Source organism: Falco naumanni, chromosome 4 (assembly GCF_017639655.2).
Source record: "Falco naumanni isolate bFalNau1 chromosome 4, bFalNau1.pat, whole genome shotgun sequence".
NCBI classification, from domain to species: Eukaryota; Metazoa; Chordata; class Aves; order Falconiformes; family Falconidae; genus Falco; species Falco naumanni.
In genome coordinates, this window is record NC_054057.1 from 46,920,852 (window position 1) to 46,938,813 (window position 17,962).

General features: G+C 39.7%; 1 protein-coding gene across 1 annotated transcript in view; it reads right to left on the bottom strand.

Moving 5' to 3' along the window:
• The window catches only part of NRP1 (neuropilin 1), a 114,679-nt gene that overhangs the window by 15,656 nt on the left and 81,061 nt on the right, over window positions 1-17,962 (bottom strand). The window contains 5 exon segments of the mRNA XM_040591116.1: window positions 3,069-3,128; window positions 6,114-6,218; window positions 9,163-9,307; window positions 13,818-14,149; window positions 15,794-15,938. Of these exon segments, the coding sequence (XP_040447050.1) occupies window positions 3,069-3,128; window positions 6,114-6,218; window positions 9,163-9,307; window positions 13,818-14,149; window positions 15,794-15,938 (787 nt within the window).

A 17,962-nucleotide genomic window follows, 5' to 3' on the forward strand; every position in this document is an offset into this window, starting at 1 on the left:
TTCTTAGCATAGATTTTAACCTCAGGATTTCTTAGTTATTTTTTCTGAAAATGCTGTTATATATGTGAAAAACAAGGTATTTCTTGAACGGTCTGCTTTACAAAGGACTGAGTTTACAAGCTGAGAGCACATAATGTAAATGAATAGCTTGCTCTGTATGTAAATAGCTAAATCAAACACTTCAAATAGTCCTTTAGGATCGAAAAAGCTGTGTTCAAAAAGACTAGATGTTGGTGAGTCTTAGAACTGAAGCCCAAAAGGTATTTAACTTGACAGACAGATTTGGTAAAGGCATCTTCTTTAAGTTTTAGAAGGAAAGTAGATCCTCTCTTAAAAAAAAAAAATATCCAAACCTTTAAACATTATTAGCAGTTTGAAATCATGATTCTTTTTTATTTTCTTACAATTCAGTCCCCTTGAAATGAACTGTAAAAGTCTCCTTGATGGAAAGCTTGTTTATACATGGAGGCTTTCCAGCTATTTGCTCTTAACTGTTTCCATAGTGTGTGAAAGCTGGCTGGAATAGGATAATCTCAGGCTTTGACACACACAAGCATGTTAGTCTGGGATAACAAGATTAGGGGTGTTTGCAGGCTTGAATGCAGGCAGGAGGACAGTAATACATGGTGTTAGCACCTATTGCAGAAGTACCTGTGGCACAGCAGGTGCTGCTACTGAGGGGGCTGGTAAATCTCTGTCCCCAGTCACTGTGGCACAAGCTGTTGTGGCCAGCACTGGCACGGTGTAGCTCATACAGGGTTACCCACTGGAGCCTCCAACCTGCAACTGATCTGGAATAGCTCTTTGGCTTGGAGTTCATCATTTACCTCAACGTGTATTAACATCTTAAGGTAAACCAGCCCTTAAAGGGAATTAAGGCTGAAGCTGAAGGCTCAGTCCTTGTTGTGTTAAATTCATACCTTGTTCAGCTTGAGAATAGCTGAAAGAGCTGGAGTGCACTTATCCTCAGCCAGCTGAGAGCTAGGGGGGCCCCTGAGCAGCTCTGTAACTACAAGGCCAGTTTAAACTACGTTATTCGTGGCTGCTGTAGCACACGCTCGCTCCCAGCCGCATGGCCCTTTGCTCTGATTTGCTTTGTTATGCCAGCCAGGTCCAGCCATGCCCCTTTAGCACTTTATAGCACCTTCATGCCAGGAAGGGTTTCTCTGTGTTGAGGGGAATTTCTGTCTGCCCCTTTTTGGGAGTTTTCTGGCTGATTTTCAGTGAGGGATTATGAAGCAGCTGGAAGCCTTTATGTCTTAAACTGGAGATTCTGGAAACCTTATTCTTACTTATTAACATCTGAATGATCTCTATCTATGATCTTTGTAATGTGCTGCCATGTGGGAGCCTGGAGTTTGGGATGTGAACTTGTCCCTTATTCCCCGGAAGGAAACAGTTCCTACCAGCACAATGCAGGGAAGTTACATTGGCATGGTCTGAAGGGAATCTCAGAAACTCCTTTACTAGAGAAAAAAACTTGGCTCATCATGGAGTAAGCAAAGGTGGTGCAGGAGGGAAGTAAGGAGAGAAAATGAGGATATCTTAATCTCTGGCAGAAGCAGTCAGTCTGTTACTGGAGAGTCCCACCCAAGCCAAGGGGATTAAACATAACCTGCAAATGCAACTGGCACAGGGAGGAGGGAGGAAACTGTGTTGCACAGAGGCACTTAATGAATTTGCAATTTGTTTAAACACATGAAGATAGTTAAAAACCCTGTAAAAAATTCCTTCGTTTCAGTAAAAAGAGAAAGCTAGGTCATTTCAGACATAAAAATTAAAATGTTTTACTCTAAAACCACTGCACAGCATCCTTTCTTCCTTTGCACCCCCCACCCCCTTCCGAACTGTGGGATCACCAGCAGCCCCCTAGCCCTTCAGCAAAGCTGACTGTGGGAGAGCAGTGTGGAGAGGTGTCCCACGAGGGTGGGCCAGCCTGCCATCACGTTTCTCATTGCACGGTACTCCACAACCTCCCTCTGCTCATAAAGCAGGGCAGAGCTAGAAATAGTGTATGCTGACTAAGCCAACTGGATGACCCTGGAGACAAATTCTGAGGGGAGTAAGAGCAGTTGCCTCTGCAGTACCAGAACGCAGAGGCAGAGTGGGAGCAACGTCTGAGATGTCAGCTCTATCTCTTTAATCAGGTCAACACCATTAGTCCTTTAGGAAACTTTTACATTATTAGATACTTTCTTTTGCTTGAAGCAAAAGTGGATTGTGTCACATGATTGAGGAAACAATGATAAACACTTACCCACCCTGTTAATAAATCACTTGCAAGACTGTGCCTGACTGTGCTTTAATGGAGGAAATGGGAGCAACTGAAAACTGACCTTTTACTGCTCCACAATTACTAATGCAAAGGATTTTAAACTGATGCTCATACGTTTTGGAGTTTGGGTTTTCTGCCCAAATCTATCCTCTCCCTCACTCCCTGTAAATTGTACAGGATATTAAAAAATGCTGTGAAAGCTGTGGAAGCAGCAAACTAAGGTTTTTTTAAAGCTGCTAGTTATTGTATTGATTAAGTAAAAAGGACCTGCTGCCAGTGACAACTTGTTTTTTACTTTTTCAAGTTCATGGTAGCAGTTTATGTAACCCCATTTTGAGAAAACTTGCTAGAAAACAATATTGTAAAACTGCCAGCTCCCTGGTGGAGAAAACCAGCAAACTTTACTTGTCTTAGTTTTGTAAATCCATGGATATAAATAGTGAGTGGGCCTGTGTGGTTCTGTTTTTGTTTGCCTGGAGTTTGCAAACACATTTTGTGTCACTGACATGCCACATTTAAACAGAGTGCACTGTGTGATTAAGTTTAATTTTGTCAGCATTTGGCATTTGCTGATGCAGAAGGAAAACTTGTTCTCTGCTGTGTCTACATGTGGATGAAAGGAATAAAATATTTACTGTACAGAGCTGAGAGACCAGATGCTTCTTTACTTCAGAGACTTTTAGGGAATGGGAAGTCAGGAAGTGCTGCAATTCATTGTTTTGTCCCTGGCATGAAATTTGGGTATGGAATTTATTATGTTTTTAATAAGAAAAAAACTTTTTTTTTTTTTTACCTGGTTGTAATGTGTTGTCTATTACTGTTGGCTTTTCTGTATTCAGCACTGTAGTACCACCTGGAAAAGAAATTACGCATATCATGATACATGGGACACAGCAAAGGACACAGCAGTCATTAGGAATACCCTATATATAAATCTGAAATATTACCATCTTTATTAGACATGTAGGTAACTGAGTATGTGAGCTTAAGCATGAAAATAGGGCATTAAAGATCTGGTTTCCTTTACCAAAAAATAAAACAAAACCTCACTATTACATAAAGCTGTATATCTTTGGAATCCTTGCAAACACCAGCTGATCAATCCTTACCATGTCCCTCTGGACATCCTTGTTTTATAGACACTGATTTGCTCCAAATCACACGGGAAGTCAACGACTGATCCCCATAACAGCTCCTAACAGTCACCAGTTTGTGCATTCACCCGTGAAATGTTCTTTCTCACACCAGGGATGTGAGGTCCTCCAACCCCTGCCACTCTGGGTCCTCCCTGTGCATTGTTTTATAGCTGCGTTGTGAGACCAGCTCCCAAGAGCGGTGCATGGGAACTGCCTGACTTTAGGCTATAGTCTAAGGCAGGTTTCAGTTCTGTCTCAAAGAGCAGGAGGAATTAAGGACTTCCCCTTTGTCTTCGCCTTCAAGCAGATGAACAAGAGGTGAGCGAGGTCATGGTCCTCTCCAAAGCTCGCTAATTGATATTTTTAAAATACATGACTTTTTAAAGCAGGCCTCATATTGATAAAGGAAACAAAAAGTAAATTAGCACAATTATAAGTGCGCAGTGGGGTGCTGATTACCAGTCAATGGCTTTTCTTTTCTCCAGCAAGCAAGTGCTTAAAGCATTATAGAAAGGATGACTATGATGACTTCCAATAAGAACGAATGCCCAAGCTATACCAGCTTTATGTTTGTGAGAATGATCTGATGGGAAAAGCTATACGCCATGCAAATAGAATTGCTCTGTATGGGGTCCAAATAGAGCAGGAAGGAATCTGGCCTATAGCACAATTACAGTTAATTGCAAGGGAGTCTTCATTGTGATGCTCACATATGTGCAAGTGCTATCAGGGAAGCGACTCTTAAGAGTCATACCCATGAGAATGCGGGCACCACACTTGCATCGGGAGTGGATAAAAGAAGGTAAGGCACTGATGAAATCCTGCCTGCACTGCCCTGGTATCCCTAGTGAGCCACGATATTTACATCCTTCTATGCATTTTGGAGGAAGAAAAGAATGATTACAATGAAATTATTGGTAAAACCACTGCTGTGCATTTTAGCATTACAAATAACATCATATGTACAATGCAGTGTTTCTACAGTGTCCAGAACAACCAGGCATGCACTGCTCAGAGTTTCTAGATGGTGTAGTTTATAAATTATGCTAAAGTGTCTGCATTTTTGTAGAAAGGTTTCAATTTTAGCACTGAAATAGGTTCAGTTCTCCAAAAGAGCTGGTGTGCAGGAAGGCTGGTGTCTGTTCCCTTGTCTTAGAGATTATAAACTGCTCCCTAAGCACCACCTGCAAAAATTGGCAGAGGGAGTTTCTTCTGCTCGATAAGCTTTCCCTAAGGGACATGTGGGATGCAGTCCTGAGCTCCCTGAAGTGCCGAGACTATGACTAAACATGGAAGGTGCTTGCATAGATTTGTCTCCTTCCCCTCGTGCAGCTTCTCTCTATGTGAAATATGTCTCTACCTATTGGGCTCTGCAAGGCAGCCTTCAGTGTAGGGCTTTGCAGGAAGCCCCAGCATTTCCTGACCTAGCTCTTTCCTTCCAGAAAAATAAATAAATTACAATATTTAGTAACATTGAAAACTTTCTGAGTTACCTTAACACAAAACAGACTATTTATCAGACTCCTTGCACAGCTGTTTTCAAAAAGAGTAAGATTCATCTGGGACACTGATTTGAAAAGCAGTGACAATGTCCATGCAGTGTCTTTTCCACTCAAGAATTATTTTTCAATTTATGATTTGCAGCATGCATTTATAGTAGACTTTGGCAAAGCTCAGAAAGGGTTTGATGCTGAAAACGCATTTTAATTTGTGTCTGCTGTCAGATGTTCTACTTGGCTCCTTCCAAAAAGCCAATCTCTTACCTAAGGTTTCTCAATGCCCTCTTGGACATCTATTGCCAGATTTTAATGCTATATTATATCATGGATATAAGAAGAAATAAACATTTATTAGATAAGCACACCAGGGAGCAGTGATGAAATAACTTGTGTCACTATGTCCAAAAATAAGCTCAGTTACTGTAGATGTATGTATCCGCTACAGGAAGATATCGACAAACAGGCCCAGCGCTCTGCGGAGCAAGTGACCTCCAAGAAGAGATCAAAAACGTAGTGGTGCAGTGTCAGCTCTCTCAGAAGGACAGCGGTTCTGTGCAAAACTGGGAGAAAATGAAAACTAGCAAGCTTCCTCTGTTCCAGATGTGGGCTATGTTATGTCTCTCCCTTTTATTTTTCTGCTAGAGATGGCAGCTTGGAGAAAACTAGACCCTCTGTGGCTGTAATGCAACATTGGTGGGGATGCCCATAGAAATATTTCTGGCTGTATATATGTGAATATGCTTTGATGAAATAAATCTGCTTTGTTTCTGTCTGGGAAAGGTTTGAGGCTGAGATTTGAGTCCTATGCTAAATTTTAGGTATTGAAGCATACACGTATCTTGAGCCTAAATAATATTTCATTTTGAGTTCTTCAGTTTCAGACTATAAACCTCAAAAGGTTTGTCTAGCTTTTTTTCTTAATAAGAAAAAGTTTGATTAGACACAATTCCTGCTTAAAAAAATTGCCCTCTCTTCCAGCTAGTGACTATTATTTGCTTCAAAAATTACATAGCTGAGAAAACAATCAAAAGTATTGTCATATGTAAAAGGCAGATGCCTATGTTTTGACAGCACTGACAATACAAACTGCATACCAATGTCCATTTATGCTGAGGGATTAAATCAGTGCAAACATTTAGCTTGTAACTGGTGATGGATATGAGCTACAATGAAGCTGCAATGGAATGAGGATGGTTTCTGCACCTGTCAGTTGGTAGTCATCACCTGTGCCACTGTGACAGTTTGCCTGGTCGTCATCACATTCATCCACAGGTTTGCCTTCAGAAACCGTAGGGACAGCGGTAGGAACTGAAACAAAATCCAGTCATTTAGTTAAAACATATGCTGGAGAATCAGTATGCAATTGGCAGTATCATTTTGATGAGCACCATATGCTGTCTTCATGTGTTGTATCTGAGGAAGGAAGCTGCAGGTTAGTATTTCTTTGCAACGGGATGTATCTGTTCTGCTTCCTTGCACTAAGGCACTCTGCTGTATCCCAGCTCAAGGGCTGAGCGGAATTGGGCAGCAAAGCTCCGGACTGTCTGTTCACTGGCTGATGGGTGTTTGTTGTTCCTACCAACAAAGAGTGAAAGCCTGGCAAGGCAGAATGGAAGTCTTGTGGGGGTGAAGTGAGGTAGAAAACCCCGTCATTTTATTGTAGGCCAAAGTGCCTGTGAGTGGGCCTGTACAGCAGAGCTGCAGGGGTGCATGCTCAAAGTGGTAATTCTGCAGCACCCACCACCTTGCTGAAGAAACTTCTCTGCAGAGCACATGTAAGAGAGGAAATGTCTGAGCAGAGTCCTGGTAACAGTGGGCAGGAAGGCAGTGTGATGTAGAATCACTTTAAGCTTGATGAGGAGATCTGGAAGGAGTTTCTTTTGTTTTTGTTGAAGTTATAAATAAATAAGCCATCAGTGATGTCAGTCATCCCTCCTGGCCACCTGCCTGTTTCTCATTGGTGATGATTTTCCAGTAGCTGCTGCACAACCAGTAAAAGTCTGACCTTTTTTATTGTAGTTAAAAGCTTGAGATTTGTGCAAGATGCCAGAAAATACATCTATACCTCAATACTTGCAAAACATACATCTGGAAAATCGGAATACAGACACTTGGTGTTATGTTTAGATTTATCTTTTATGCTGCGGGTATAGTTCCCTGGCTTAAGATAACCACTCTGGGAATGTGATCCAGGTTTTTGTCTGTTCTCACCTACTGTTATTTTCATTAACATTCTTTTATTCTCATTATAAGCTATGCAATAATGTATCCCTTTCTCACATTCTTCTTTGCTCTTCAACTGCTTCCCAAGCCTGCTGGCCACATAAGATCACATGCACTGACTTCTCACCTGAAAATGTCAGGAGGACTGGTAGTTTCTGAAGTAGCTATATTCTGGGATGAAACATGGCTCTTTAGGACCCTGACCTGTGCTTTACACGTACAATCTATCCCCAGTTTAAGAAACAGTTCTGTACCTCTTATGAATTATGCAGAGTGTTTGTTCCCCAGATCACTTTAAAACCCCCTCTGGGAGCTCCCTCCAGCTTTCTACATCCAGTTAAGTTTCTTATCTTGATCTTCATGCCCCTGTACAGCCTCAAGGTTGCCTATAGCTCTGTCATCATTTCACATAAGCCCCCCTGGGATGCTTTGAGCACACAAAACTTCCCCTCGCTCATTACTGCTGGAGAGCTGATTTCTACTCCTGTCTGTCCTGCCTCCATGCTTCTTTTCTCATCTCAACTCCTTTCTTGCTCAGTAAATCTCAAGTGACTTATCTTCATTCAACTCCCTCCTTAGATACAGTTATACAACAGGTTTCTTATTATGCTTCTCCCATGGGTAAACGGGAATTGACCTCAACTGTCCATGGGTGACCTACGGGTGGGCACCCTTCAAAAGTACACCGCAGCAGAAAGACAAATGTAAGAAGATGTGTCCCAGAGAAAAATTGTACTTGCTGTTGCAGTTTGCCTAAAAGCAAAGGTGTTTTGCCTGGTCAGTCTCCTCTTTGGTTCCTCCATCTCACTGAACAATGTATAGTTGTGAGATGGTCCATGGACTCACTCCTTGATGTCTAGGTGGCTACAGGAGCCCTGCGGCCAAAGGACTTTGCCCACAGGTTGTGAGTTTACATAAGGCAGGTGCTGAGTTTTCTTTTTTCTGAGCAAGTAGCACAATAGTCTACAGGAACTAAGTATTCCCACAGGAAATGAGGACTTCCTGCATGAACTAAGAAGTATTTCCAACCTCCCCACTTTCCGGGCCAAGTAAATAGCATACTTATTCAATTTGGCCTTCACTAAAAAAACAACACAGAACTCATCAGTTCTCACAGCAAATGCCTCCCACTCTTCCGCCTTGGGGGAGAAATGGTGAGAAAGAAATGGAGGCAGAGCAGTCAGTTCCATTCATCTTGGGAGCCTGTTGAGCTACTTCTATATGAGGTATCATATGAAACCCTGAATAACATGGTTTGTTATTTGGTGTATTGTTAAGCTGTGTGGTTTATAAGCCATGCCACTATACCATCATCCACCAGATAAAATTTTGAAACTCATGTAGTATTATCTGTAGTTATCTATGAAGTTAAATAATTATTGTTTATATAACAAGAATCAAAGCTTGACTTCATGTCACAGTCCAAGGATAAATGTCTAAACTTTGCTTTTCCTGGTCTTTCATCTCCTACATACTCTTGCAAAAGTAAAGTTTGCTAATGAAGAAAGAGGCCCCCTTCACCCCCTAAAAAGAACCAGCACAGACACAATCCAGCCAAGTAATCATTGCCCACCGTAGTGTCTGGTGTGACTTTCCATATCCTTTGAAGGAGCAAGGGACATAATTGCTATATTTAGTGCAAAGCTCCCTCTGCATTCTCAGAAAACATCTCTTCCAGGGTTGTAGCATGGTAACATAATAATTAAGTTCCTGTCTTTACTCTTTCCTAATAGTGCTATGCTTCTCGAAAGTATAATCGTAAGATTACTTAAGGGAACAGAAAACCATGTGAACAATATCACTGTGATTCAATGAAGGCATGGGAGAAAGAATAATATTTGTGCCTTGGGCATATTCAAATATCTGCAGAGAAGGAACTGATTAGGCCAAGAAACAGCACTAATAGCAGTCATGGAAGTGAGAGTCCAATGTGCTGCCTGTACAGACACAGCAGTGTTCAGCGGTAGTCCAAGCAGAGAATGTATTTATGAATATAATAAAGTGCATTCATCTCTAGCAGAGCAATTACCTTCGAGTTCACAGCCCAGCAGCTCCATTCGCAGCCCCAGCCCTCCGTGTGTGGCTCTCTCAGGGTAGACGCGGATGAATCTTGTCGATACAGGTTCAAAAGTCCGCAGTTCAGGTGTGTCATAGTTGGTGTTGCCTTCAAAAGTCTGCAAAGCATGAAAAATGCTACTTGTTAAAAAAAAAAAAAAGAAAAAAAAGAAAAAAACATTTTCAACAATCATCTTTTTTCTTCATTCTCTAGTCTTTGAATTAGGTGAGCAGTAGGCCAGATTCTAACTGCTTAATAAGTGTCAGGCACTCCTGTCCTAAATGAGAATGGAAAATATATAGTTAAAGCTTCTTGGAAAAGTAATGCATTTCATTTTTCATAAACTCAGTAGCAACCAATCCATCAGGGTCATAACAAGAGCTGAGTGTTTAATGAGACATGTTTTTAAATGACACTCTGATCTGCGGTTTAACTGGGTGACATTTTCAACACTTCTCAGGGAAAAAAAAATAGCTGAGGTGAAGATCCTGTCACCTTTTAAGTGGTTACAATAATAATCCAACTATTCAAGAGAAAATTTCAATCTGATTTCCCCCAGTGACAGAGTTTCACAAGTTGTAGTTATTTCAAAAGGCATAAATTAAACTCCAGGAACAGTAGCTGCAAGAGTTCTTCCAGCGAGCCTGCTATTGAGTAAGAATAAAAAGAAAGAAAGAAAGAAAGAAGAAAGCTGCTTCCTGACAGAACTGCAATATAATCCAACACGCAAGGCAGGTCAGCAAATGTACATTTCAGACAAAAATCTCTTCTCTGAGGTGCACTCTGGGTTCTTCAGCCATAATGCAGCTCTCAATGGCATTTGTTTGATACCCTCAGCTTCTCTTGTCAGTGATCTGTTGCATATAGAACAAGTTATAATTTGTACTTATAGCACACCCCAGGTGCCTCCATGGAGATGATTGGTCCTTTGAATGAATTAACTGCACAAAGAAACAGCCTTTGCCATGAAGAGTTTATAAACCAAGGCAAAAGGAGTTATTTTTACCCTATTTTATGGTAAAAAAGTACTTTGGAATACCATGTATAGAACTCTCTTAAATGCAAAATATGAAAATTTATATAACAGTGAAGTAAAGGTGAAGTATTTTCAACTTTTCTATGAATTAGTTAAATGGCAAAACATTAAAAAATATCTTCTTTGAACTAGAGCTCAAATTTGGGATTAGAATCACTATAATAAAGGTACTTCCAACTCATAGCTGCAAAGCTTGAAGCCTTCTTCATTTTGAGTGAGAACAAAACCCAGCCTGCAATGGACTCCTATTTGTCTGGGCTGGAGAAAACAGAGGACATGGGAAAAGCTGGCTGTATTTCCCAAGGCACAAAACCAGCACAGGTAAATCTGATTGCTGCCTGTATTTTCTGCGCAGTCCTGAAAGCCTTGCTTGTTTTTACTGTACACCTCTGCATCATGAACCAATGGTCCACAACCACTTCTGGCCATTGGTTAGAGTGCTAGTCACTAAAGCTAATGATAATAGGAGGCTATGACCAACTAAATTTAAAAAAATAATTTCAGCATTAATGCTTCTGCTCCTTCTTCCTAGGGGAGATTGTACCTCCAAGGTGGCTTCAAGGGGCACTGGCTGACCTGGTGTTCTGCCAGTGCTTGGAAGACAGTTGTCAAGAATTCACATGTAGATGGCCTGTCAGATCTAATCAGCATGGAATGACATATTATTTTATTTGAACAGCAATATAGTGCAAATGATCAGAAAAGGTATCTACCATATGAGAGAGAATCAATGCCATTTTATCTGTAAAAATTAGACAGACATGTATCTGAGAAATCCTTGCTGCCTTTTTAATAGTAGTCTTAATAGCAACATATAATAATGCAAACTGTTTTATAAAAGACATCAGTACTAGAGTACTGACACATAGACATTAGAATTCAATAGGCATCTAGAATTATATTGAATCATTGTCCTTTGTAGTGCAGAGCTGCCTGTGATTCAATTCTGACTGTTCATTTAAAACATGTACTGATACTCTTTGTGGGGGAGGAGAGAGGAGTACACAGTAAAACTTCAGTTTGTGAGTGTCTTTTACACAGGCTCTGTCACAAACTGCTTTACTTCATTACAATTAAAAGTTATGTAATAATACCTAAACAAAAGAGAAGCTGAACTGGTGAGAGGAAAAAAAAAATCTTCCTAATATGTTTTAAAATCTAAATAAACTTTGCTGAAAAAATTTAAAAAGGTTGTTCCAAATGGCAGGATATTCAGAAATTTCTTGTACCAGAATTGATGAGAGGAGATGTATAAAAACCAAAAAGAAAGTGGAAGGAGAAGTATGAAAGGAAAGATGACTTTATGGAATAATCTTGGACAAGAAATACAGATTGGATCTTGAAATGAAAATGGCGTTCTGCATGGTTGTTTGAGGATTTGTGGTGTTCACTCCTTTAAGTGCTTGAGCTGGGCTAAAGGGGGAAACATTCTGCAAATTCAAAAATATCAGAAATTGGGTCAGTCAAAGAGGAAGGAGTTATGGTAGTCTTAGTGAAAGGAGCTGCAGGCATGGATGACAAGATCATGTTGAGAAACAAGGTGATGTTTCATCCTTTGGACATATTCTGTTGTTTTGTTTAGCTTGTCACTGTTCTTTCTTTTCCTAAAATGCAGTTGTTTGTTTATTAAAGTCAAGACTTTAACCAAGTGAAACAATGTGTTTCATTTCATGTAACAGGGCTGTTTCTAATCCACATTCCTGCTGTGACTCATTATAGCATTCTGTCCCATCCAGCTCCACTTACATTTAAAAATACTACATTCTAGTATTAACTTTTTAAATCCCTTGGACTTCCAAATCATTGGATTTATCTGATTCTCTTTAAAGAAAACTTGTGCTTTGGAAGAAAGTTTATAAAATGTCTTGAATTTTTGGGAAGGATTGTAATTATGCCACGAGAGATTTGAATTCCAGCCCCCTCCATTCCGTTAATCTTGAAAGTTAATTTCTGGTAGTGATGAAAGCTGAGGATGGGCTCAGTGTGTTAGCACACTAGTTTTCTTGTCAAACTGCTAACTTCTGACAATGATGGCAAGTGCTTGTATTAGAAAACAGAAAGCCATGCAGCAGACGGCGCACTGCTTTGAAAGCATATGGCATTATTTTTTTCCATCGTTGAGCCACAGTGTAGAAGTACATGTCAAAACAACATCTATTTTAGAAAGAAAATGGTTAGATCCCATTGTTGATTTACACTCTCTTCACACTTTATGATGAAGTCAAAACTCATGGTAACAAGAGAAAGGAGCTGACTGCAAAGGCTGAATTAATTTAGTTTTAATCCCCAAAACAAATGATGAAAAGTGAGAAAATGCAGACATATTCAGTGAGATTAAAACAGGAGAGAATGAAGTCCAATATTTACCAAATGTGCCTGGAAAAGCTACATTCATGGGCCCACTCAGCTTTCCCTTTAAGGAAACACAGGTTTGTCCAATGGATGAGTCTACATAGCAAAACAGCTTTTACATCTAATTTTCAAACTAAGGCAGCTGAGATACAGAGCAACTCTCAGGATTCCCATCTGCCAAGCACCACACTGATTTGCCTTTTGAGGGCACATTTTGGCATATGATTCCCTGGTCATCCCAGTACTGCAGCACCAGTTCATGAACAGGACTGTGTGTCCACTGGTTTCCTCAAGGAACAGGGTAGGACTAAAAAAGGGTTGTGCCTTTTGAGGCAAAAACACACCTTGTGAGCAATGATAGCAAAATGGAATGGGAGACTTAATGAATGGGATCTGGGGTAAATAAGCGAAACACTCAGTGCAATCTACGTTGTGAAAAGCATGCATTCAAAGACAAACCAAAATAGGTTTTCCCAGAAACTTTTCTGGGTCACACTCATTTTCTTTTCCTTGGCATCTAACCCAGCAGTTCATTTGGCCCTTCTCTGTAAATGTCTTGCAGTTGCTGGCTGAACCTATGAACCAGCTGCCCTTTATGCCCAAGTAACCTCCAAGATGCTTCACTTATGACAGTGCAATAGTACTTTTCATTTGGGGTGGGATAACAAGTTAAAAACTTCATCACTTCCTTTCAGAGAGACTTGGACCACACCATTCCAGAGAGCCTGTGAAGCTCTCAAACCAGTTTATAGCAGTTCAGAAATCCAGCAGGTACCCCACTGAGTTAAATACCAATTTGATTCTACAGCTCAGACAAAAAAGAAGAAAAAGAAAAGTAATTCAGTGTCTCAAATGAGTTTGCTCACTATCAGTGGAAAATCTACAGAGGAAACACTATTTATTTGGCAGTGTTGCATATTACCATTGCATGGGATTTTGCAGTCACCTAGGGCTCACAGAGGCACACCACACTTGTCAGAAATCAAGTCCCAACTAGCTGCTGAATAAACAAAACCTTTGCTGTACTGAGGCGAATGTCTTAAGGACAGCTCCTACCCTCAGGCATGGGACAGTTCCCGCAGCATCCCTTCAGGGTTGCTGTCTTATGAATCCTCCTGCTTGGCTTCATCCCAATCATGTGCTTTTCTAAGATCAGACATAGATGTGTAGAAATTAAATGCAAGCTTTTTTTTTTTTTTTTAAAGGCAACTTTTTTATAGTGCAGAGCTTTCCTCCTTACCTTTATCTTTTTCTTGCTGGAATCCATGATCATTTTCCAATCTGATCCATTGTTGCTGTAGCCAATTTTGAATTTTTTCATGAATACTTTGTTTTCTCGGTGCTTGCCTCCTTGGACAATTATGCCACTCACTTTTTTTTCTTCACCAAGGTCTATTTGAAGCCATTCATTTGTGTATGGATGAGTAGTTGGTGGCAGTGCCCAACCTGAACGGCTTGTTATGAGGCGAGCATTTTCTGGGATCCAGTTTCGATCAACTTGAGTAGATGCAGTAATCTGAGAGTCAGGAATAAGCCCAGACACCATACCCAGCATCCCAGAGCAAGGATAATCTACAGAGAAAAAAACAAATAAATAGTTAATCTGAATAAGCACCGAAACAGAAACAGGACACATCAGTCATTTCAACTATCATAAGCAATTACTTCTTTCTTTCTTATATCCCAAATAATATCTTTGGATTTGTATATAATTTTCATTTGTTCAGACTTGCACATCCTAGTTTTGGCAGGAAGTACCAAAATACCACAAGTATTTCTGGCTTGATGGGAACCAAAAGGATCAGAAAATCCTATTCTATTCTCGTTTTCTATTTTTCATGCTAAGGCAAAGAGTGCAGGGTCACATCTCAATTTATGAATATTCCCCTAGAGAAAACTTCCAAAACCAGCCAAAACCTGGTGGCAGATTACTTAATTTTGGTGACGTTGTAAATGAAAAACTTTTATACATTCTGTGAAATATGATTTATTGCTGTACTTGAGATTTTCCTGTTGTATTTCTTTGGTCTCTCAGGCTTTTCCAAATGTCACAGAAGCTAAATAGTTGCTTCTTTTATGAACTCAGATAAATATAAATTAGAAGATGCTGATAACAAGGAATGAAAATTTCCAAATATAGAATGTAATAGCAGTTCTGCTGACATTACCTTCATCTAATCTGAAAAGATCTCATAGAAGGCCTGGAATTCTATTACATAGTAATCAGTAATCTTGTTTTCCTGTTGTATGGAAACAAGTCCTAAGAAATACTTTCAACACTAAGGAAATACCTTAAGAGGAAAAAAAGATATCCCTAGAACTATTAAAAATGAGTGCCAATGAACTGTGTTAAGTGCTATAAAATGACACAAGATATTTTTTTGAAAAATCAGCTTTATAAAAAATATTAAATCATTCATATTTTCTTTAATCTATGAAGTTGTATTTTTACTTTACATATAAAAAGCCTCCATTTTGTAGGAATTGTAGAAATCCTAAAACTAGAAGTAAAAAGACTTCTAAAAAAATTCCTGCTTGTGCCTGTTGGTTGTTTTTTTGGTTTCCAAGACAGTATTTTGGTGATAATGAATGCCTTTTCCTGTTACTTCAGAAAGCACTTTGGACAGTTATTTTAGTAGTTAACTGTGTAATATAAAGGAGTTACAATCCAATACTGATCACTAGCGGGAACCTGACTATGTATGTTTAGTTGCTTGAATAGGCTTCAAATCTATGTGTTTTGCAATGCTTTTAAACCTCGTTATGTATATTTGTTCCTTGGGAAGCCTGCTGAGAACTACCTACAAATAGCAGGCATGAGAGAGAGGGACTGGAGGGTTAGGAAGGAAAAATGGGATGGAAATTTGCAAAATATCTGTGTGTCTCAGGTATTTTACATGGAGCTGTAAAGTAATTGCAAGAAAAGTCATTAAATCTTTTTTTTTCCCCGCTTCTTAAAGCCAAACACCTAAAAGATAATGGCAGAACAACAGTCAGATAACACTGAATGTTTGGGTTGTCGTGTTTTGTTTTCTTTATGTTGGTGTGTTTTTTCTGGGTTTTTTTTTTTTACTTTTTTTTTTTTTTTTTTTTTTTTTTAATTTCTACATACAGACCACAGTGGAAATAGCGAAGATGCAGTTCACTCACAAAAATAAAACTCACAGCACAGACACAATAAATTCCCTTGGTTTTAAAATCCTTCCCAAGACTTACCTGTTATCTTGCAGCCATAAACTTCAAATCTTAATGATACTCCATTTTCCCAAGACACAGGTCTAATTCGCACAAACCGTGTTAAAACTGGTTTGGCAAAAGGTCTGTAAACAACCTCGGTGGGATTGCTATTCCCTTGAAACACCTTTGTGTGGAAAGAAAAAGGATATATTTGTTAGGCTTTCTCTTAAATGGTGTTCATAATTCTGTATTTTACAGATAGTTACGATCTAACCAGCATTATTTTGGGGGTGGGGGGGATGAGACAAAAGACTTGCATGGGGAACGATTACATTAAACTCCTAACTCAATTTTTGCAGACAGATAAGCTTTCCTTGGAGAGGAAAAAAGAGTATTTTTAGGAAGCTAAAAAATACTTGCCACCTGCAGAGTGCCACAACACACCATAAGAGCAGGCCAGGAGAAGTCAGGACTACCTTGATATCAGGAGCTTACCTGAGTGCAACAAGGGTCCACTCCCTGCCTATTTTGAAGTCCTCCTAATGCCCAGATCTATATGCAGGAATGACATACACTGATCTTTGTCAGGCATGGACTGCCATTGTCCTGGGAGAATCCCTCAATGCCCCACTAGGGCAATTTTATTCCTTGTACACTCGTAGATGATGCAAAAAGCTACAGAACCTCAGGCCGAAATTAAAGGTTTGTATAAATAAAAATTATATATGGAGTAAGAATAAAAACATTTATTTTGCTGTCCTTGGGCTTAAGAGTTTTGCAGAGTGTATGGTGCAAACCTTGCTTTGTTATCTTGAAGTTTTAAAATCCTTTTAAACAAGTACTCAGACTTTCTTTGTCCTTGCATACTGAGGTGGAAGTCTATTTAAAATCTATGTAGCAGGCTCTAAGATTTTCTCTGCGTCCCCTGAGGTTAACAGTCAAATTAGATGAACAATGAGACTTCCACAAGAAGGGACAGGTTTGTGATGTGCTTTCATGTTGAGGATCCTGCAGACGCGCTCCTTCCTAGCAGAGCCGAAACCTTGCAATGTTCTAGTCTAAAGAAGGTGATTCAGCTTCCTGCTTCTTCCTCACATAGAGAGGACCAGTTTCCTGTTGTTTTCCATGGATGCAAACCCCTCTCCTTTTATGGGAGATTCTCCCATTTCTTCCACACACTGTCTACTTTCCTGTTTGCGACTTGCAATAACTGCACTAATTTGGAGCAGAGGCCAGCAGCGCACAGCTGTCAACTGATCAGGCTCAGTTCTATCTCAAGTAATTTGGTATAGGGGTTTCATATCTAGCAAGATATTTTAAATGGAGCTACAGTTCTCTTCAGCAACGTTTTTTTATTCTGGGAGGGCCTGCTGCAGTTTTCTCAAGGTCTGCACCTGACAGGGAAAATATTCTTTTCTTAAAAGTACACAGCTTCTTATATGTGGTTAGCGCAGCACTTGTGTGATGCTGCCTTGAAGAGATGTGTGGCAGCCTGCTTTTGTTGTTCCTTCAGTAGCCCAGGCTCCTTAACTTTTCATTTGCATGAAGATACCAGAGGGAGACTGGTGCATAGTTTTTTCTTGTCCTGATCAACAGCAAAATATTGCCATTTTAGACACCTGATTTTTTTATAAACTCTTTGAACTGATAACACAGGTTTCAGAAGTCTTCTCACTAGTTAAGGACAGCATGTACAGGAGAAACTTACATAAAGTGTGCTCTTGGAGAGTTTACAAATTGAAGCTGGTAATGAAAATCAGGCATAGTCTGATTTTGAAAGAGGTATTTGTTCTGGTATGGGAACCAGAGTCAGGAAACCCTGTGTCTCATAACAGCCACTGCATTGTCTCCTCTTGTGACTTTATGCAAGTCAGTTATTGTACCTTTATACATCATTATACAGTGTCCACATTGTGGCATTTGACCTTCTAAAGTCCCTTCTCTGTAAAACCAGCATAATACCTGTCAAAAAGAAGCTTTCAGAATTCATTTTTTATTGTTTTACAATGTGCCTCAAAGAAGAAAGATGTAGGCCTGCAACACAGCTACCATTTTGATTAGATAAATGTAGTGGACTTGGCACAGCACTCACAGATGAATCAGGGACAAACCAGTAACCAAACATTTAAAGCTAGATATGGTTACACTGATAGAGTTTAATATTGCATTGCTCTTTTGGGTCTTCACAGAAAGGGAACAAAAAAGGTA